Source organism: Bos javanicus, chromosome 2, assembly GCF_032452875.1.
Source record: "Bos javanicus breed banteng chromosome 2, ARS-OSU_banteng_1.0, whole genome shotgun sequence".
NCBI classification, from domain to species: Eukaryota; Metazoa; Chordata; class Mammalia; order Artiodactyla; family Bovidae; genus Bos; species Bos javanicus.
Window position 1 is genome coordinate 127,221,428 of NC_083869.1, and position 21,918 is coordinate 127,243,345.

The 21,918-nt window shown below is 54.0% G+C and overlaps 1 protein-coding gene across 2 annotated transcripts in view; it reads right to left on the reverse strand.

The window, feature by feature from the left end:
* Nucleotides 1–330: 330 nt before the first annotated feature.
* Nucleotides 331–21,918, reverse strand: part of MAN1C1 (mannosidase alpha class 1C member 1) — a 151,384-nt gene continuing 129,796 nt past the window's right edge. For both annotated transcript variants that reach the window (XM_061393070.1, XM_061393081.1), the window contains 7 exons: nt 21,753–21,879; nt 18,515–18,608; nt 13,304–13,419; nt 5,712–5,931; nt 3,025–3,197; nt 1,831–1,946; nt 331–1,094 (listed from right to left, as the gene is read on the reverse strand). In XM_061393070.1, the coding sequence (XP_061249054.1) occupies nt 974–1,094; nt 1,831–1,946; nt 3,025–3,197; nt 5,712–5,931; nt 13,304–13,419; nt 18,515–18,608; nt 21,753–21,879 (967 nt within the window). In that variant the 3' untranslated portion in view covers nt 331–973. The remainder of the gene's footprint in view (nt 1,095–1,830; nt 1,947–3,024; nt 3,198–5,711; nt 5,932–13,303; nt 13,420–18,514; nt 18,609–21,752; nt 21,880–21,918) is intronic.

Below are 21,918 nucleotides of genomic sequence, written 5' to 3' on the forward strand. Positions count from 1 at the left end.
TGGAATAGATGAAGGCTGGACGGGGTTGGTGAGCAAACCATAGGGGCTGGTCTCCCCTCTGCCTTCATTGGCTGTGTGACCGCAGGCATGTTACTGCCCCGCTCTGGGTCTCTTCCAAGCCACTATGTTTAACTTCATGTATAAATATCCAACCCCATTGAAAAGGTTGGCCTCACCCTTGCTGAGTATCTTAGGACCGATGTAAGGGAAGGTAACAGAAGTTGGCATCTTTACTAAATTATACCTTAAATCAACTGCTGGTTGATTTTTCTTTCTGATGATAACATTGCCGTGGTTTCCCCAGGAGTCACTGATGTGCAATGAACCCAATTGTATTTCTTATTCAATAAACTCTTTTATTGTAACTTTACAGATTTTTCCATTACAGTAATGAAAACAGGACTAGTGATTCATAACTGGCCCAAATCAAAGGGGAACTCTACCTCAAATTATAAGGTGAATGACACATAATTGAACATATAGTAAATGTTGGGCAAAAGGAATTCAAAATACAGAAAATGGGGTCAAGATTTTGTGTGTGTGAGTGCAAACACTTTAAGGTTGGGTTTATCAGGATGATAGCATTTTTGAAAGCACATGAGTTTGGAAACTATATTTATAATCTGTGATAAAACACAACTGTAGAGAAAAGGCAAAATCAAGCAAAACCCAATAAACCGCCTAAACGAAAGGAAGTAAATCGAATCCACGGGGCTGCAACGCAAACCTCTGGTGCTTTGGCCCTGGAACGGCGAGAGAGCAGGTGTCACAGAATTTCTCCGTGGAAAGGAATGTCTGGGCCTGGTGTGACATCTCTGCGTCTCCAAGTCCTGTCTCCTCACAGAGGAAAAGAAGTTGCTCGTCCGACACATTGGCTGGGTCTGCCGGGCAGGGGCCCACGTTCCCAATCCGTTTGAGAAAACCCCCAAATCCAGAAGAGGTGACCGGGGAGCAGCAGGGGTCCGGGTGGGCGTCAGCCCCCGCCCCGGCCAGAGCTGTCTGAGTGGTTCACGGGGAGCGGGTGGGCCTCTGTGTTGAACACCCAGTCTTCCAGGGAGAGCATGTCATCTTCAGAGAACAGAAGATAGAGATACCTGTGCACAGCGGGGAGGGAGCAAGACAGCCTGTCAGTGCCCCAGGGAAGGGGGATCTACTGGGAACAGAGCTCAGAGCCTGGGGTGGGGGCGGCCTCTGGGACAGGCCTGTGCCCAAGGGGGCAGAGAGGTCGCAGACCCTGAGTTCGTCCAGAGGGCCCAGCCCTGGGAAGGAGCTGTGGACGCCGGGGGGCACATCGAGCTTCAGGCCAGATGGAGCTGCTTCATCCTGCCTCTGCCCCCAGCCCCCACTCTGCACCTCCCCCAAAACCAGCTTCCCCTAACGCAAGGAGCAGACCGTTCCCATCCATCCTGAAGGGCTAAAGCACAAGGGACCTACTTGAGGAAACCGCGAGGAGATAGAGGCCAACTTCCACCCTGGAGAGGAGAGGACGGCGCAGCAGCTGAACTGCTGTGGGGACGGTACCAACGCCATCATGGTGATTACTCTGCCCGTTTTACACAGAACTTAAGTAACAAGCTGAAGAAGTTCACTTCTCACACAGCTAATGCTCAGGTGCGTGGAGTCTGGCCCACCTCACTCTGCGTGGAGAAACTGGCCTGGCCCAGGGCCCCCACCCCGAGTGGGATAACCTCCTGGTTCCCAAGCTCCCATCCCTTTTGGGCGCCCTCTTGGGATGGCAGAACCTGACTGATGGTGATGGTGGAGCCTGCCCCTCCTGCCTGCTTCCCTGCCTGCCTTCTGGAAAGAACATGGGCCAAGCCCCCAACTCACTTTAGAGTCTCTGCCAGGAAGAATGTCTGCTGCCTGTTGTCGTGGTTGGGAACCTTACTGTATACATCCTGGATCCCGGAGAACCCAGCTTCCGTCCGACAGTATTTCTCCAAGGCCTGAAGGAATGGAAGGCAGACATGATGTGGGGAGAGGAGAGGTCTCCCCAAGACCCACGCCTGCCCAGCTCTTTAACAGGTATGCGCCCCCTGCTTCGGCTGGCGACTCCAGCATTGGTGGGGGCAGCAGGCCAAACTCCTCTCCAGGGTTCAGCCACCCTACGTGAGCAGGCTCCCTGAGCCCTGCCTGAGCTCTTCACCTGGTGGGAACTCACAGGAAGCTTTTCTGCCTCTTGGAGAACTAGACTGGCCTGGCAGACTCCCTCACAGTGGCAGACAGAGGGCAGGGAAGGGGCGGGTGATGTTCCTGGCCTGCAATGTGGGGATTGGACATGGCTCGCCCCAGGGATTCCCTGTAGATATGTGGTCCTTGGGCCAGACTGTGTCCGCCTTCTGCACAGAAATGCAATTTTTACCCACTTAGCATCTATGGGTGGGGCCCAGGGGGACAAAACAAGTGACCTTCAATGGTCAAGAACTAGGGTTCTCAGAAAAGGAGGGGGACTCTGGCCAGTGCAGTGTGTCCGTGAGTCTGAGCAGGCCCTGACCCCTGGCAGAACATGTGCTCTGGGTGGTCTGGGCCCCCCAGGGCAGTGGGCCAGGGCAGAACAACAGAGGGAGCTCTGCATCCATCCAGGAATCTTCTGGAGTCCCCACCCCTTCCTCTGACACCTGCCCCAAAGAAGGGAAGGATTGGAGGAGCAGAAACCAGAGAGGGGGAGTCCAGGGCTGGGCTGGTTTAGGGAGAGGAGGCAGGTGAGCTGGCAGCCTGCTCCCATTTGAGAGGAGCGATCGACAGCCACCCGCCCAGGCTTCAGGGTCAGAAGGCGGTGACCCTGTGCACGCTGGGCCGCCTCTGGCTGCCGCCCTGCGTTCGCCCCTCCAAGTTGCTGACACTAGTGGGCACTCAACCCTCTTCACAAGCTTGGGGCCTGCTTCTGCCCAGCCGGGGACTCTTGGCCCTGCAACTCAACCTTGACCCTTTGCACTCTCAGCCTTAGCCAGGTGCCAGCCTGGCTGGCCCTTCCTCTGGGCTTTGGACCCTGTCTGGGAGTGGCCAGCGGCCCCCGCCACTCACCATCACCGCTTCCCAGCCCCACTCCCTGTAGATGGGGTCGTGGGTCTGCCGCCATAGGTACATGTAGCTCTCCACCACCTCCGGCCGCAGGATGTAGTAGCTCTCGCTCGTCTGCGTGGCCACGGCCTCTCTGCCCGAGTTAAACCAGAAGGCCTCGGGCCCCAGTTTGGTATCTGTGGGGAAATGACCAACCAGGGAGCCTGGGTCAGACCTCCCATCTCCTTGCTCTTCAGGATCCTGCTGCCCTAGGACAGATGGAAACCTCTGGAAGCCCTGGCCGGGACTGGTTGGTGATGGATTGGCATGGGCTGGCCTGTCTGATTTGCCCGATAAGCTGCCTGGCAGAGGTATAGCTCCCCTCCTGGCCCAAGCTGGCCAAAGCAAGACCCTAAGGCCTCGAAACGCTGGCAGTTTTAGACCCTGAGAATCCAGACAAACGTCCCAGCAGTTCAGGGAGACAAAGGTTTGGGTGGTGTGCCCCTCACTGTGTATTTGAGACCTTAGTCCTGCTAAGATGTTAACCGGAGCTCAGCCAAGAAAGGGCTTTAAGCGCATTTGGGGAACAGTGGGTTAAACCCAAGGAAAAGTCTCTTGTCTGTGGACCCTTCTTTAACTTGCTGATGCAATGACGCTTCTCCATTGCCTGCCCCCCACTCCCCACCCCACCCCACCTTCCCTGGGAACCTCTTCTGACACTTTCCTGAACCGCCTTTCCAGAGCTGACAGTTTGGGAGACTGCTGAGGTGGAGACAGGGAAGATTTGCCCAGAAGGCACACACAGGCAGAGGGAGCCAAATAAAGAAGGCCTGCTGAGCTCTGGGTTTTGCTGTCCTTGTCCGTTTTTGGTCAGTTTGCTGGGGTTCCCACTTTCTTATAACCACCACTGCAGCTATCACGGATGAGTTTAAAGGCTGGGCTGGGTGCTTTACATCCATTTATTTCAATTCTTAAAAGAAATGTTGCTTTGGTTAAGGCAGATATTATCTGCCTCTCAGGCATGTGGAAACTGAGGATCAGAGAGGCTATGTGATTTGTCCCAGGTAACACAGCAAGCTGTGGCTGCGCTGGGGTGTGACCCTGGGTCCGTCTGATGCCCTTTCCCCAGGCCATCCTTTCTCTTTCTCTTCTGGGTCCAACATCTAGGGGATGTAGGTCAGATCGTCTTTCCTTTAATGCCTGCCCATCTGGTCCAGTCAGCGGAGGGCCCAGCTCTGGTCCTAATGTGGCCCTCCCCACCTCCCCTGAGGGCTCAGGACCCCTAGATGCTCTGGGCTGCTTTTTCTCAGGGACAGATTGGAGCTTTGTAGGACATCCTACTCATTCATATGGAGGGCTTCACGGAAGGCGAGTTAGGCAGACCCTGGCCCCTTCAATCCTCTCAAGTGGCGGAGCCGCTCGTGGCCATCAGAACCCAGCCGTTTCGCCAGGCTGCTAACGGGGCGAGGGTGAGAGTGGCCGTGGCAGCCATCCGTGGCGGAGCCAGGCTGGCTGCAACAACATGCTCTGTTAAGCGGACTTTTACGGTCTGGGCTGATTGTCCCCAACAAATAGCAAGCTTTTTATCATTGCTGAGATTTCCTGTTTGTTTATGGTGCTGGCAGAGACAGCTCTTTGAAGAGAGCTGAAGACCAGTTTTAAGGACCCACTGCGAATCGCTGGCCTCCTAAATACAGCTCCAGGAGCTATGGATTCCACTGTTGCGCTCACAGACTCATCTTCAGTGGACCGTTAACAAACGCCTCCCACAATGCTGGCTGAAGGTGCAGGCTGAATACTTCCCATGGGGCCTAGGAGACCTGTGTTATGTTCCCATTGAACAGATGAGAAAACAGAGGCCACCAGCTGGGTGAGTGGCAGAGTGGTACTCAAGCCAGCAATTTTTTTTTTTCACTGCAAATCTTGCGTGGGTCCTCTCCTCCAACCAAGGCTGGGATTACAACTCAGAGCAGTGGGCCCCTTTTGGGGTCCCGGGGTGGGGTGGCCTGGGGCTTTTTCTGAGGGGCACTGTTTAGAGAGGCAGCAGACAAGGTGGGGCTGGGCATCAGAAGACCTGGGCTCCAGCCCCACTGAGCTACTCAGGTGCAGTGTGGCTTTGGCTTAGCCACCGTTTCCCCACCTGTAAAATGAGGAGGTGGGTTCATGATCATCAACGGCGGCTTCTGAGTCTAACGTTTGGCAGTTCTGCCGTGAGGGCTGGCGGGGATGGTGCAGAAGCTCTTGAGCTTCCCGGGGGGTCTTGGATCAGAAAGTGATTATGGGGGTGGTGCCAGGAGGTGGTAAGACCCTCTAAATAGGAGGATTCCAGGGAGGAAAGACAGGGTACGTTGCAAGGTAGGGGCTCAGGGAGAAGGAATTTGCTAGGCTCAGGAAGCAAACGTTTCCAGCTCTGTGCCCCTCATGTGGGAGCCTGGCTGGGTCACCTCTGAGCCTCAGTTTCCTCATCTGTGCTGTGAGGGTCAGCAATGGGTGTCGAGTGTTGAATGATACCCAGCACAGGCAAAGTGCTTAACACAACACCGTGTTCCCTGTAACTGAGGACAGTTTGGGTACGTGGCTAGCACACCCCTCATTCAAATTCTGCGTAACCCCTAAGGCAAGGCATCGCTAAGTCCACGTGTTCCTTCACTCACTGCCGCTCTGCTGGTCTTTCCAGTCTCTCCTGCTGCCCCTTCCCTTTGCAGGGTTACCTGAGCGGGCGTACGACTCGTGGCACGTCTTGGTGATCTGGGCTGCGAGCTCTCGGTAGTGGGCCCTCTTTTCTTCCTTGGCATCCTCAGCGCCGAGGGCGATCATGCCCCCGGAGAAACAGGCCAGGTGCCCCATCTTGTGGTCCAGGATCCCCCCTCGCCACTCGGCGATGTAGGTCAGCCCCCCGGGAGAGACATTCACCAAGTGGGTCTCTATCGCCTGGGAGCAAGGTGGGAATTGGGGCAGGGAGGGAGGGCAAGAGGGGCACAGAGAAGGGAAGGGGGGGATGGAAAGTGAACATTCTGGAGATGCAGCACACGCAAGTCCTCCATCCCAGACAAAGGGGGCCTGCTGACCTTGGCTTGGGGTGGTCCCAGGCGGGGCTGGCAAGAGTTTCTGCCACTTACCCAGCTGAGGCCTGCTGCTTGCTGGGGCGGGGTGGGGGGCTTTGACCACAAGGCAGCTTCCCCAGGGTGAGTCTCTTAATCAGATTTTTAAAAATCCTTTACGTTCAAACATTTTTAGAAAAAAATCTTTAAAAATTATTATCGTTCTCCATTATATCCTCTGTCTCCCACATTGCAGGCGGATTCTTTACCAGCTGAGCCACAAGGGAAGCCCATATCTCTGTTAAGGAATCTTAACCTGAAGCCTGGATGGCCTGCGGGTGGGTTCGAGTGGGTCCAGAGTTCCCCTAATATTGTATGTGACACTTTAGAGCATTTTCAAGGGAAGAGGATCAGTTATATTTGATCAGATTTTCAAAAGGGACCACAGACAATACGAGCTACCCACTACAAGCCCTTATCAGAGGCTTCCTCACTTAATGCCCGTAATAAGCCAGGCACAGCGGTCGAGTGGCTTGTCCCAGGTCTCCCACCACACCAGGATCAGGACAAGGACGCCCACATGCCCACATCTGATTCCTTCCATGACCTGACAGCTGCTCCTCTTGGTGACAAGAGGCGTTCAGAGTCCCTCCCTCCTCCCCCAAGAGGTGATGCTGTTGGGGAAAGACTCCCAGGATATTGGGTGGGGGGTGTAGGTGTCAGGCCATCACACCCCTGACTTCCTGCAATTAGTCCCTGGGAATCCAGGAGCCCTGGAGACAGAGGTGATGGTGGCAGCCACCCAAACAGCACAGGGCTGCACTCAATGGGTCCCCTCTGCTCTATTCTCTGGGGTGGGATGTGGGGGTCTCTGTACTCTGTAAGTAGCACACGTGCCTGCATCTTGGGCCTCTGTAATGCCCTCCCATGGTTTCCAGGTGCCCTCAGACGAAAGTCCAGACTCCGTGATCTGCACCCTGAGGTTTAACCCAACGCCAGGGACATGGCTCCCAGGTGTAGACTCTGGGTCAAACCGCACGTCCACCAGCCCCAAGTTGTGTGACATTGGGCAGGTTCTCTGTTCTCTCTGTGCCTCAACTTCCTCATGTATAAAACCAGGGTGAGAGCACGAGTCACTTCACAGGGTTATGAGGGTCCAATGTGATGTGTCTGTGGAGCTTAGCATGTTTCTTTGTGCAGAGCGGCCTTAATAAAGAGGCCTCTGGCAACTTGCTACCTCCAGCTCTGCTGCTTCCTTGGTGAGAATACCCCCGTCGAAACCACGGCGGCCCCATCACTCTATGACCCTGTTATCTCTCTATGCAGTTCTGGCCCCACGTGCCTGCTCCTGTTTGTATATGATTTATGGGATATCTGCTTCCATCCCAGGACCCTGAGTGCCAGGTGATGGCAGAAGCCACCATCGTCAACCACCAGCCAGTGGCTGGCACTGGGGAGGTGCTCAGACAACATTTGTTCCTTGATCTGTTTTTCCTTGCCAGAAAAAGCAGAGAGGCTGGCAATTATGACTCCTCTCCAGTCTGCCCTCCAGCCTCCCCGACTCCCTCCCATCCTCCCCCTCCCTGGCCCTGGCCACACCTGTGCCCCTTCCCAGCCCCCAGGACATTTTGTGAGCGCCCTCAGTGCCGGCGCTGTGCTCCATGCAGGGGATACAGCCCAGAAGATGGGCCTGGGCCCCAGGGAGCTCACCGGTGGGCACAGAGGCTTCCCAACAAAAGCAAATACGCCTGAGAACCATGACTTGTGATCAACATTTGAATAAAACAAGTTAAGGGGATGAGACAGAAAAAAGCTTGGGGAGGGGGGTGGTCCTACGCTGCAGAGCGAGGTCAGAGATGGTTTCAATGCTGGTGACCCCCACTGAGACCTTTTTTTCCTGCCTCAGGCTTTGTTGCAACTGCTGTTTCCCCCCTAAGCTCCAGCCCCAACTTGCTACCTCCAGCTCTGCCGCTTCCTTGGTGAGACCACAGCGGCCCCGTTACTCTACGACCCTGTTATCTCTCTATGCGGTGCTGGCCCCACGTGCCTGCTCCTATTTGTATATGTTTCTTTGGGACATCTGCCTCCATCCCAGGACTCTGAGTGCCGGGTGATGGCAGAAGCCACCACCATCAACCACCAGCCAGTGGCTGGCACAGGGGAGGTGCTCAGACAACATTTGTTCCTTGATCTGTTTTTCTTTTGCCCTCAGCTGTCAGGCCCAGGCTGGTGGGCTGGCACCAGGACCCTCGCTGAGCAGCAGATGGGGACGCTTTGATGATGTGACTGATGTGCCAGGGCACTGCTCTCCTTGGGAGGAGTATTGGAGTGACCTGCAGGGCTGTGGGGCCCTGACCCGGCAGAGCTGGGTCCACCGCAGCTGCTCTGCGGCACTAAGCATGTTGGAGCGGGGAGGGGTGGCAGGGCTAGTCCTGAGTGCAGATCCCTGGTTCAGTTACCCACTGTCAACAATTGGGAGAGAACCCAGACATCCAGGGAGATCCTAGGAAGCTTCGCACTGCAGCTGGAAATCGGTACCTTTAAGATTGTCTCGCATCAGTTAACTTCTCTTTGGGGTTAATGGGGCTTCCCTGGTGGCTCAGAGGGTGAAGAATCTGCCTGCAATGTGGGAGACCTGGGATCGATCCCTGGGTTGTGAAAATCCCCTGGAGAAGGGAATAGTTATCCACTCCAGTATTCTGGCCTGGAGAACTTCATGGACAGAGGAGCCTGGCAGGCTACAGTCTGTGGGATCATAGAGAGTTGGACATGATGGAGAGACTAACACTTTCACTTTCAGCACGCTATGTAAGTGTGGTAAAGAGTGAAAAGATAGGCTGGTCTCTCTCTGAGGATACAACTGAGACAAGCAAGTGTAAAGGTGAAAAAGCAAACCCCAAAGCTTTCTAAAACCCTAAGCAAGACAAGAGACAGCACAGTCTGGCAACTGACCAGTAGAAAGGCTAAAATCACAGCAAGAGACAGAGCGGAGAGCTGAGTTTGAACCCCAGCTCTGCAGTTTGAGAGTTGCATGACTTTGGGCAAATTGCTTTACTTTTCTGATGACTCTCTTTCATCTTCTGTAAAATGGGAACAATACTTCCTGGATGGTTACGAAGCCGTTCAAAGACTCTGGCTAAGCACTGGCACTGACGGTTCCTTCCTTTGCCTCCTAGAGGGCACCCTATCTGCACCCTCCTGAGGGGGCTGTCAGACCAGCCAGGATCCTCTGTGATTTGGCAGCTGCTAAGTGGAGGATCTGAAGTCAGTGAGACCTGCGTTTGAGCTCTGGATGTGACACTTGCTGCTGGCGGCCTTGGGCCTTTCTCTTTAATTAATTTATTTTTTAATTGAAGGATAACTGCTTTACAGAATTTTGTTGTTTTCTGCCAAATACCAACATGAATCAGCCATAGGTATACATATGTGCCATCCCTCTTGAACCTCCCATCTCCCTCCCCTCTAGGTCGTTACAGAGCCCCTGTTTGAGTACCCTGAGTCATACAGCAAGTTCCCATTGGCTATCCATTTTACATATCGTAATATAAAGTAATGCTCAAATTTTGAGCCAGCAAAATCGAGCTAGCAAAGTAAAATTTTGCTAAGTAAAGTAAAGTAAAATTTAATTTGGTAAAAAAGTAAAATTTAGAAAAAAATTGAGCTAGCAAAGTAATGCTCAAAATTCTCCAAGCCAGGCTTCAACAGTATGTGAACTGTGAAATTCCAGATGTTCAAGCTGGATTTAGAAAAGGCAGAGGAACCAGAGATCAAATTGCCAACATTCACTGGATCTTTGAAGATGCAAGAGAGTTGCAGAAAAACATCTATTTTTGCTTTATTGACTATGCCAAAGCCTTTGACTGTGTGGCTCACAACAAACTGGAAAATTCTGCAAGAGATGGGCATTACCAGACCACCTGACCTGCCTCTTGGGAAATCCATATGCAGGTCAGGAAGCAACAGTTAGAACTGGACGTGGAACAACAGACTGGTTCCAAATAGGAAAAGGAGGACGTCAAGGCTGTATATTGTCACCCTGCTTATTTAACTTACATGCAGAGTACATCATGAGAAACGCTGGGCTGGAAGAAGCACAAGCTGGAATCAAGATTTCTGGGAGAAATATCAATAACCTCAGATGTGCAGATGACACCACACTTATGGCAGAAGGCGAAGAACTAAAGAGCCTCTTGATGAAAGTGAAAGAGAAGCGTGAAAAAGTTGGCCTAAACATTCAGAAAACTAAGATCATGGCATCTGGTCCCATCACTTCATGGCAAATAGATGGGGAAACAGTGGAAACAGTGGCAGACTATTTTTTGGGGCTCCAAAATCACTGCAGATGGTGACTGCAGCCATGAAATTAAAAGACGCTTGCTCTTTGGAAGGAAAGTTATGACCATCCTAGACAGCATATTAAAAATAAGAGACATTACTTTGTCAACAAAGGTCCATCTAGTCAGAACTATGGTTTTTCTAGTAGTTATGTATGGACGTAAGAGTTGGACTATAAAGAAGTCTGAGCGTTGAAGAACTGATGCTTTTGAACTGTGGTGTTGGAGAAGACTCTTGAGAGTCCCTTGGACTGCAAGGAGATCCAACCAGCCCATCCTAAAGGAGATCAGTCCTGAATATTCACTGGAACGACTGATGCTGAAGCTGAAACTCCAATACTTTGGCCACCTGATGCGAAGAACTGACTCATTGGAAAAGACCCTGATGTTGGAAAAGATTGAAGGCAGGAGAAGGGGACAATAGAGGATGAGATGGTTGGATGGCATCACCGACTCGATGGACATGAGTTTGAGTAGGCTCCGGGAGTTGGTGATGGACAGGGAAGCCTGGTATGCTGCAGTCCATGGGGTTGCAAAGGGTCAGACACGACTGACCGAACTGAACGTTACTCTTCCCATACATTTCACCCTCTCCTTCCTCCTCCAGACCTTGGGCCTTTCTAAGCCTGTTTCATCACCTGTAAGAAGGGCACTAAATAAGGTCAGGCACCCAGCACAGCTGCCTGGAGGAGACCACAAGGACAGAAACTCCCTGCTCTTCCTGTTGTGCCTCCTCTTGACCCCCAGGGGTGTTCCTGCCCGCCTGTCTGAACCCCCGCCCCCCATGCCCACCCTAGCAGGAAATTGGTCTGACTTACACGTTGGAGGCCCTGAGGCAGCTTTCACAGTGGTCGCCTGGGCCCCAACCCAGAGGCTGTAAAGTAACCTTGTTGGGGTGCAGCCTGGGCACCGGGATTTTGCAGCTCCCCAGGTGATTTTTAACATGCCAACAAGGTTGACAACCACCAGAATATTCTTCAAAGCCCCAAACTCGCCAGAGGCCCAGCCTTTACCTGGGGTCAGAGACATTGCAGGCTCTTCATTGGGGAGATCAAATGCCAGAGCAAAGCTGAGTTCTCTCCTGTTCAATCAAGTGTTTCTATAAAGCTCCCCGTTTGCTTAAATAATTCATGGCCATTTCTTCCCTTGAAGCCTCAGCTACAGTGTGCCCTGAGGGCTGGGAACCAGGCTGCTCGTTAACTTTTCTGTTTATTCTGCAAGGAAGGCAGAAAGGGCCTCCCCCGGCAGCACCGCTGGGCCCGACCGCTAGTCCTTGACAGACGCTGCAGGCTGCAGCTGCAGCTCAGCCCAGAAACTTGGAGTGGATGGGGCTGAGCCAGACAGAGCTGGGACTGGAGTCCCAGGACCTGCTTCATGACTGAGGTCTTGGCGCTGCGGAGCTGGGCAGGGGAAATTCATCACTGAGCCCACAGTTTTAAGGAGTCCACGGCTCTGGAGGGCTGTTCCAGTGTGTTTCCTTGAAGGACTACCATTCCTGGCCAGATTCAAGTGATCAGAGCGTAGTTAGATGTCATTCATCCATCCAGTTGCTGCTCACACCCATTCATCCACCTATATCCACCCACCCACCCATCCTTACATTCACCCATCCACCCATCCATCCACCCACTCACACACTTCTCCTCCCTGCCTTCCTCCCCACTTCCTTTACTTCCATCCTTCCACCCACCTATCCACCCATTCAGTCATCCATCTGTATTTCCTTCCCACCCTCCCTCTGAGAGAGAAGCCGGGGAAGGCTAATTCTGTGGCCTTTGAGTTGACCAACAGGCAGGACCCAGCCACGTGAATGATATTCCAGGTAGGAAGGCAGCAGATATCAAAGCTCTGAGGTGGGAATGAGCCGGTGTGCCTGAGGGAGGCTGGGGGCCAGAGCTCAGAGGGCAAGGGGGAGAGAGAGAGGTCAGGGTGACTGGCAGGCCCAGGTCAGGGACTGTGGGCAAAGGCGAGAAGTCTGGTTTGTTCCAAGTGCTGAGCAGCTGTGTGGGGAGGGACAAGCACTTACAACTATTCGGGCTGCGGTGGAAGAACTGACTTAGAGTGGGGAGGGGTGAGCAAGGAATCCAGTTAGCTTCGACCAAGGAGGGAGCAGAATAGATCCAACCTGCTCAATGTACTTCATGAGGAAACTGAGGCCCGGAGCCTGCCTTTTGTTTCGCTGGGCTCAAAGGTATCTTACCAGTGGGCTGCTGGGTTCCAACCCCCCTTGAGAATAGCCCAGGCTAACTGGCTGCCCATCAGTCCCACAGTCTCTGCCCCTTTGGCCCATCTGAGCCTAGCATCCTTGTTCACTCCATGCCACGTGAACAGACCAGCTGAGGGACAGTGGGGAGAGCCTGACAGCTGGCTTTGGAGACCTGGTTTTAGCTGGAGTTCTGCCCGTTCTGTGCTGTGTGTCTTTGAGCCAGTGCCTTCCCCTCTCTGGGCCCACAGGATGGGGTGCCCCGCTGAGGGAGGCCCCTCTCAGCTTGGATGTGCTAATTACGTCCCCTCTGGTTCAGCTGGAAGATGTGAGGGTCTTGCTTTGGCAGCCTCCCTTGGGGGCCCCTGTGTTCTGGGTTCTGACACAGCAGGAGCACAGACCCTGAGTTTCTGAATCAGGCTGCCTGCTGCTTCCCCTGAGGCCCTGGACAAATGACTTCACCATCTTCAGCCTGGGTTCTGCATTTGTAAAACGAGGGGGCTGACATGACCCTGATTTCAAGGTGTTTGAGAAGAGTCACAGACAGGGTGTGCAGAGCGACAGGCTGGGGAGGGGACAGTCTCGGGGTTCCTTTGGGCCCGCTCGCTGTGGGGGGCACGGGTGGGCAGAAGTAGGTGGGGGCTAGGCTCCCAGCTCTCAGGGACCCTTGGGGAACTGGCGGCGAGTGACCAAACCGCCCATGCAGCGTCAGGCGCCTGTCTTACCTCCAAGGCTTCGTAGTACATATCTTTAGCTTCCATATCTGTCTTGGCTGACATCAGCCAGGACTTGATCAAATATTCATAAAAACTGTCCCCGAGTCCTCCAACCGAGACGTGGTCTGTGAGGGGAGAGAGGACAGGAATATTATCTCTACCGGCTGCCGGCAAGACTCACCCAGTAAGCTCGGTGGGGAGCGCGCATTAAATCCCCGGCCTCAGACACCCCAGCAGAACGGTTCAGGGGTGCTGGGAGAAAGGTGTGGCTTGCGACTGGGGGCCACCGGGGCCGCTTGAGCTCGATGGTCCCACACAAAAGTGCAGGGGCTCCTCTGGCTGCCATAAATCATGTCGTTTAGCAGGCAGAGGACGGCAGGGCCGCTGGTTATTAACTGTAAATGAGTTGCATTTCTTTAAAAAGATAATCTGGTGGCAGGGAGTTCAGGGATTTTTTATTACCCTGTGCCAAACATGGTAATTAATGTTGGGCAGGTTCATAAAAGGCCACGGGAAGGAGGAATGAGAGGCTTAATTTAGTTGGTCAGAGTGCAGAGCTATTCTGAAAAAGCCAGGTTTAAATGTAGCCAATTGGGATGAACGGAGTTCAAAGGAGCAGGGGGAGGGAAACTGGGTTGGAGGACCCCTCCGTCTGCCCTGGGGGAGCAGGACCTCCAGGCGTGGCTGGACAAGCAGGTGCCCCATGCAGGGCAGCTCCGAGAGAGTGACAGCTTACAGAGGAGCACTTCAATAAAGAAGCAAGAGCTCACTTCACTCCCATTAACAGGCAACATCAAGGCATTCAGTAGATACAGCAAGGAGTGAACTGAGGTTCCTGGTTAAACAGGGAGACAGAGAGGAAGGAAAGGGGCTGGATGAAGCCAGGGCATGGGAAACGGGAAGAGAATTTTCAGCTCCTCTGGAGAAAGAGGGGGCTGAAAGAGAGAAGGGAAGGAAGGGGGTAGAGGCAAGAGAAAGAAACAGAGACTATGGCAACGGCTACCCTCTTTCGAGGGTCTACTGTGGGCTGGAAGCTTTGCTGTATTATGTGTAACAGTCTTCCTAAGAACCCTGTAGAGTAAGCACGACAAACCCCATTTCCCAGATGGGAAAACTGAGAGTGAGCCTAAATAGCTCAGCCACCAAGCCAGTAGAGCGCTCACTTTCTGCAGCTTCACACAGTCAACCAAGAGAAGGAGGCAAAGACTGAGAAACAAAGGACAGGTGTGAAGAGGGAGAGCCCAGAAATGGGAGGAAAAGACAGAACCAGGAGAGGGGGCTTATAGGAGGCCCCATGGTAAACCAGCCCTGCCAGCCCCCTCCAGCCCCTCCTTAAACAAATCCTGGTTCAGCAAGAGTTCAGGAAGGGGACAAGCACTTGGGAAAATGGGAACAGACCAGATAAAGCCTGGGGCTTAGGGAGGCATGGGAAGGGGCCAGCGTGGGCTGGACTTTGTTACCCGGAAAGACGGGACCAGCCTAGTGTCCCCCTCGGTCCCGCTCCCTGGGGAAGGACACAGCTGGACAAGCACAGAGGTGGCAGGACTGTGCCAGGCCTGATAGATGGACGGTGTGTCCACAGCCCTGGCAGGAGACCCATGCAGAGCAGAGGTGGGGGGAGGCTAGAGGTTGGACCGGGTCAGCCTCCGCAGAAGGGGCTGGTGGCTCACAGGAGGGGCGCGGTGACCTCCACGGCCATCTGCTGGGCCTGCCTCCTCTCTGCCGCCCCAAACGCTGCAGCCCACCCCCACACACTCTGTCTCACCTGTGATGACCCCTCTGCCGGGAAGACCTTTCCCCCTGGCATGGCTCAGGCCCTCTCCCTGCTTTGCTCCACCTAGAAAGGCTCTCCTCCGTGTCCCCACAGGGGGACCATGAGGAAGGAAGGAGATAAGGCAGCTGTGCCCTCTGGCCCGGTGCCCTCCTGCAGTAGGCGCTAGGTGACAGCGGCCCCGCACCGTTGCTGGGTGCTGTATCGTCAGGACCTGTCTGTGGGTCTGCCTCCCCAGCTCGGCTGTGGGCTGTATGGGGAGGGACCATGGGAGATTCGCAGCTGTGCCCAATACCTCCACGGCACACAGCGGACGCCCCAGTGGGCCCTGAATGAGAGAAAGGTGAGCAGATTTGGGCCGTGCTGGGAAGGACCTTGAAGGCCACGCCAGCGAGGCTGGACTTCATCATGTGACTGCAGAGCGTGGTGAGTGACGAGGTCCAGGGCTTCACCTGGCAGGTGTGTGTGGGAGAGGGGAGCCAGGTCAGCAGGTGTCCCACAGTTGTTTGAGACAGGACCCCCCCTTGGGGTGTGCGTAGAGTTTCACAGGGCCTCGGCTGCAGTGCACAGTTCTCATCTGGAGGTCCTGCCACTTTCTAGCCTCTGTGTGTGATGTGTGTGACGTGTGTGTGTGGGGGCGATGTGTGTGTGTGATGTGTGTGTAATGTGTGTGGGTGATGTGTGTGTGTGTGGTGTCTTCCCACAGCAAGGGGCACAGGGGAAAAGTACAGGAGTGGGAATTAGAAACATTAGCTCAGGACAAGTCAGACCCCTGCCCTGGGGGGCCTCCGTCTCCTGATTTGTCAAATGCAGATGGGAGCAAGAGTTTGTGTGCTTGAGTGGAGCTGGATTCTTCTGCTTCCTGACCGTGTCAACAACACTCCCATCACACTCGGCAGCAGGAGGCGGCCACCCTACATGCCTGGGAATCGCCGGCAGGAAAGTAGAGTGAAGCTGGGGAGGCGGCCAGGCTGCAGCTGGCGGGCCGCTTACGCTCCTACGCCGCCCACGGGGGAGAATCTGGGCTCGCCACGTCCCTCTCACCAAGGACGGTGTGGGATTCAGGCAGTGGACAAGGCGGCCAAGCTACTCCAGGGGCCAAGCCGGAGGGCTGGCAGCTCTTCAAGCTCTGCTGGGGCCGGTCTCATCTTGGTGCTTGGTGCCAGCAGCAGCCTGGTGGACTTATCCTGGCTGCGACGTCCTAGGGGCTGGAGGGTCTCGGCCTCTCACTACCCTGACATCCAGCTTCAGGCAGGAGTGGGGACTGGGCAAGAGCATGGGTCTGGGCTGGGAGGTAGCCTCAGTTAGTTCTTCGCCTCCTGAAGCTGCAATGTCTGTGGCTGCAAGTGGGCTACACAGAGGATTCAAGGAGAGATAAGAACGTGAACTTGGCTTATGCAAGATGGGAATGGTATCACCTGCTGGAAAATCACACAGTCATCCAGAAAACAAAACCAAATGAACCCAGTGAAAACCACAGAAAACCCGAGATGACCCCTGGCACCAAAGCCAGGGGAGGAGGAAGGCAGGCGCCCAGAGGAGCAGGGCTTTCTTTATAACCTTCCCTCTGCAATCCAGTGGGCCTTGGCTTCATATTTTATTAATAGGAAACATTTTTCCATATGTGACTGAGTCTGCCCAGCCCTGCGACCCTGAGTGCAGCCTGCAAAGAAAATTATGCTTCTCAGCAGGGCGGGGGAAGGCGCGGAGGCTCCCCTGTAATTTGCCAAGGTGGCCCTTCAGGTTGGGAAGCCATGCCCCTTGCCCCCTGGTAATGGGTTTTGCCGCATTGTCCTGGAGCAGCTAGGGCCGGCAGCTGCACAGTTTATCTCTTCACCCAGTCAGGCCTTGCAATTAAAGGCAGTAACAGTTATCGAACTGTCTCTTCCCGTGGCCATAATCTGTAATTCAAACCTTCATTTTCCCCTGGAACTTCTGAATTTGGTACTGTGTTTTGGTTATAAATACTTTGCGTTTCTCCAAGCAGTTTTTGCAGGAGGCTCCTTGGGAATGAGGTCATCACCAAGGAAAATTCCCGGGTCGAATTTTCTGGGCCTCCTGGACCAGCAGATCTTAGAGGCTCTGGCTTGGAAGGGCAGGCCTCTGCAGTTTCCTCACAGTATCCCTGCTGGCTGGCCAGCTGGCCCTCCAGGCCCTGCTTGTATACTTTTGGTGATGGGTGCTTATTACCCGTTAGGACAACCCATGCCATCTTTTTTTTTTTTTTTTTTAAGTCTTTTTTTGAATTTATTACAATATCGCTTCTGTTTTATGTTTTGGTTTTTTGGCCTTGAGGCATGTGAGAGCTTAGCTCCCCACCAGGGATCCAACCCACACCCTCTGCATTGGAAGGCAACGTCTTAACAACTGGACCGCCAAGGAAATCACAACCCGTGTCATCCTTGGAGAATGAACTGAAATCTGTTTACTGCAGCTTTTGACCAGTGCTCCCACACCCTTCTGTAGTACACAAAGATCATATCTCTAGCTCTTCCATTTTGCGAGAGAGGAAACCAGGGCTGGAAAAGAAGAAGTGACGTTCCCCCAGGGTGGGCAGGAATTAAGACTCAGGTTTACCTTGTCCCTGAGCCTTTGCTGATGACATTACAACTGGGGTTGGAGGCAGGGAAAGGGGTAAGGGGGCAAAAAAAAAAAAGGAAGGGTAAAAAGGGAAAGGGTCCTTGTCTGGGTAGAGGCAGTGAAGGTGGGGCTTCTGGGCGAGTCTTGGGAAGCCCTGAGAGGCAGGGCGCATGGAACCAATTTGCGCTGACTGTGAGCACACGACTAGGGCCTTGGTCAAAAAAGGCAAGGCAGAGCCGGGCTTCCCGACAGCGGGGCAATGCTGGAGGCTGGGAGACTTCAACACTCCCCTGCCTGAGAGTTTCACAAACCCCATTCTGTTTCAGTGGGTGGAGCTGGGGGCTGTGAATGAGGCTCCAGAGGTGACCCACAACGGTTTGGTTGAAAAAAAAAGCCTCTGAACATAAACAGCTGGAAATCCTAGCACCGATTCTTATAGGTGTAAGATATGAGTGAGGAACTCATGATTTTTATATTGCTGAATAGGCAGGATCTGCTTAAATGTTTTTTGAAGAAATTACAGTTGGAGGAAGGGAACCAGACGAAGCGGGGTGGGAGGGGATTGCATGGCTTTTCTTGGAGCCACGTTTGGCATAAACCTCTAACTGGAGCACTCTTGCAAGTTTGGGGGAGGATGAAGGAGGTTTCGGTGGGCATCAGAAGAGATGGAAGGCTGGGGATGGCTAGCACGTGGGCGATGCACAGGGCGGGCCTTGGTAATGAGCACTCCCCACGGCTCCTGGCAGGAGGGTGGTACCCAGGAGCCCTGTACAAATGCATCACCCCTCACTGGGCCCAGGTGCCTCACACAGCCTGGCGGGCGGGGAAGCCGGGCAGAAATCCAGTGGACCAGGGGCACCTGTACTCACGTTGCATCCAATTCCCGCTCACCGGGCTGAGGAAGTTGGGGTAGAGGCCGAAGGGTTTGTCAATTTCCCGAAGGACCTTTCGGATGTTCCTGACCTGCCAAGAGATGGACACCACGCACATTTTTACTTTCTCCAAGGAGCCAGCTAATTCCCAGCCCACTGAGGACCAGGGTGGCTGATTCCAGTCCAGAGAGGAAAACATTCCAACAAGGAAAGGAGAGCTGGGTAACCAGCAGTTGGCTCCAATCTGGAGGTCAAGAGAGGGGCCCTTATGCTCAAGAGTGGGGTGCAGCAGGATGTGGCCACAGTGGGGCCTGACCTCCCACCTCTGACTGATCTGCCAGGGGCCCTGCCAGTCTCCCCTTCCCCACCTTACCCCTTCCTCACTGTGTGTGGATTGTGGGGATGAGTCTTTTTACTAGGGGCTTCGTATAAGTGATAGTCGCTCATTTGTAAGTGCTAGACAAAACTGTCTTTTTAACAGTCAGAAATGGTTAAATATTGGCAATTTCACATCACTCAGCCTGGTAATATGTTGTTTTATCTGACACAGTAGGAACCATTCCAGAAGGGAGGATCCTTAGCATTCTTGTGCCCTAATAGGCATCTCGGGGTTTTAATAACAACTGCAACAGCCGTTAATGTTTCTCAGTTGCTCTGAGACAGACGCAGCAGATACACGATCGCCAACCCTCCTAACAATCCATACGGGATTATCATCTCAGGAACCAGGATATCGGAGAGGTGCAGTCACTTGCCCATGGTCATGGGGCTTGTAGTGGCAGAAACCAGGGCGTGAGTCTGGTCTGTCCGCCCACACAGAGTGGCCCTGGGTCCAACAGGGATCAGGGCAGGGACCGTGCAACAGAGGCTGCCCCCGCTGGAGCAGGAGGCCAGGTCTGCAACCTTTGGGGCTGCGAAGGGCATGACATGGGATTCAGCAAGGCTTTATCCATCAGGGGCTGCTGTCTGGCAGAACATGAAATCTTACGGTGCAGACTCCGCAGGACAGAAAGGCCCTTGGGGACCGAGCTGTAGCATGCTCACAGATTTATCTGCAAGCCGAGGAGCAGTGTTTTAGCTGTCAGACCTTTCTTTCCGGGCACAGAAGCTCGCTCGCACTTGGCTCTGCCACATCAGATCTCATATCCATTTATACTAATAGTCCATTATGGGGGACAGGACTGTGCTTGCACCTGAGTTAGTCTTGATTGTCCTGGTGGTGAGCAGTGAAGCGAGCTAAATGAGCTCCCCTGGAGGGTGTGGGTGCTTCCAGAATCAGGGCCAATTTGTTGACTGCCAATAATCGCCTGTGTGAGAGGCATGACTGCGGGAATCAAAGGAGCTAGAGAATGTAAATGTAGTGACAGAGAGGTGGAGGGACTCTTGTGAAAAAGCTGGAAGCCTGCTGTAGTGATCTGGTCTTGAAACAGCATGGGTTTCAGGGCCAGAAAGTCCCTGGGTTTGAGTCTCAGCTTAATCACTTACCAGATGGATGACTCAGGACAGGTGATTGAACCTCTCCGAGTATCAGTTTCCTCCTCTGTCAAATGGGGATAAAAGAAGACACACCTCACAGGCTTGGTGGGAAAATCAGAGCCACTACACAGGGCCCAGCACATCCTAGGTGCTCAGGCAGCGGCAGCTCCAGCCTAGCAGAACTAGAGCAACTCCTTGCCTCACTCCTCTCTGAGCCAGCCGTGGTATTCCTAGAGGGGTCTGGCTCAAGAGCAGTGGAGAAGGGAGGCTGGGGGCAAAGTCAGCCTGGAGTCGGGCAAAAGGACCAGAGACCAGAATATAAGATTCATCAGAAGTGGGATTGACTTTACTCCATGAGCTCTGGAGGTGGGGTGTCCTGGGGAGGCAGAGTCCTCTCAATATAAGGAGGGGCTTCTGAAGGGAGATCTGACAACATGAGGAGCTGTTTAAGGGTGATGGTGAGCCCCAGTGCTGAGGAAGTGATCAAGGGGTTGAAAAACCCTTCTTGAGATTCTTGAGAAAGCTTGGGTGGATTCCCACATTGAGTAAGCGGTGGTCCTCAACCTGACATCAAAAAACACATGGGTGTCTTTTTTTTAAAGACTTTTTTTTTTGATGTGGACCATTTAAAAAATCTTTATTGAATTTGCTACAATATTGCTTTTATGTTTTGGTTTTTTGGGCATGTGGAATCTTAGGTCCCCGACCAGGGATCAAACCCACACCCCGCCACCCTGCACCAGAAGACAAAACCTCAGCCACTGGGCCTCCAGGGAGTCCTGTACGGGGCTTGTTTAAAATGCACATTCCTGGGCTTGAGATGGCTTCTTCGCCAGCCAGCGTGCTAGGTGATGGTTTGAGGCTGGCTGGCTGACGTAAGCCTGGGAGCCACTGTAGTGGTGTGACTCTGTGACCCCTGGGCTCCCTTGGCATTCTAAGAGACTAATCCAGGACCGGGGAAGAGAAGACTTTGGCGGCAGGGGGGGTGGTGGGGGTGGGGGGCGGTGGTCTCCTGCTTCCTGGAGGGCAGGGCTTTATCTCCCTGCAGGGCCAGGACTCGGGAAGGCTCAAGCACCATCGGCGGGTGGTGTGTGTCCACTTTCCTTCTTTGGGTTTAGAGTTGGATCTACGGGGACCCTTCCAGATGGGACTGCCCCGGGCTGTGACCCTGAGAAACCGCTCTTTCTGGAGGGCTTCACAGGGCAGGGGTGGCTGTCAGGAGGGACAAAGGCCTGGACACTAGCTCTCTGCACCCCTGCAGTCCTAGCCAGCCGGGTAACTGAGAAGGAACAGACGTGAGCCTCTGCCGCGGAGGGAAATCACTTTGCCAGCCTGCTGACAGCATGAGCTAGATGGGCGTCTGGAAGCGCTAAGGCAGGCAGATCTCACCCGAAGAAGTTAAATGTCTCTGGAAAGGGGACTTCGGTGCCGGGTGGCCAGTTCCTGCCAATGCAAGCTGGTGCCTAGATTTCCCTGGTTGCACTTACTCCGGATTTCACACGTGTGTGGTTGCCACCAAGCTCACACGTATACCAGGGAAAACCTTCTCGCTGGCAGCCATGTCTCTTCCCTGCTTACTCCTTGTCCTCACCTTCCCTGCCGCCTGCCATCAGGTACAATTAGGCAACTATTTGCTACACTGGCCCTGGCTGCGGGCGCCCCCCACTCTCAGCTGGCCCGTGCTCCATCTCCCCGTCACAAGCTGAGTGCTCACCCTCTGCTCTCCACAAGGGAAAGAGGGAGCAGAGAGAAGACTTGCCTTTTCTGCGAAGACCTGGTTGCCAGAGAGCTGGGTGAGGTGTAAGAACTCCAAGTGCAGGGATCCAAACTCCGCCAGGATGCTGCTGCTCCCTGCCATGGCCCAGCCCCAGCTCCTGTTGGAGCCGCTGAAAAGACAGAAGCAGTCGGGTCACCCCCTGCCGGCG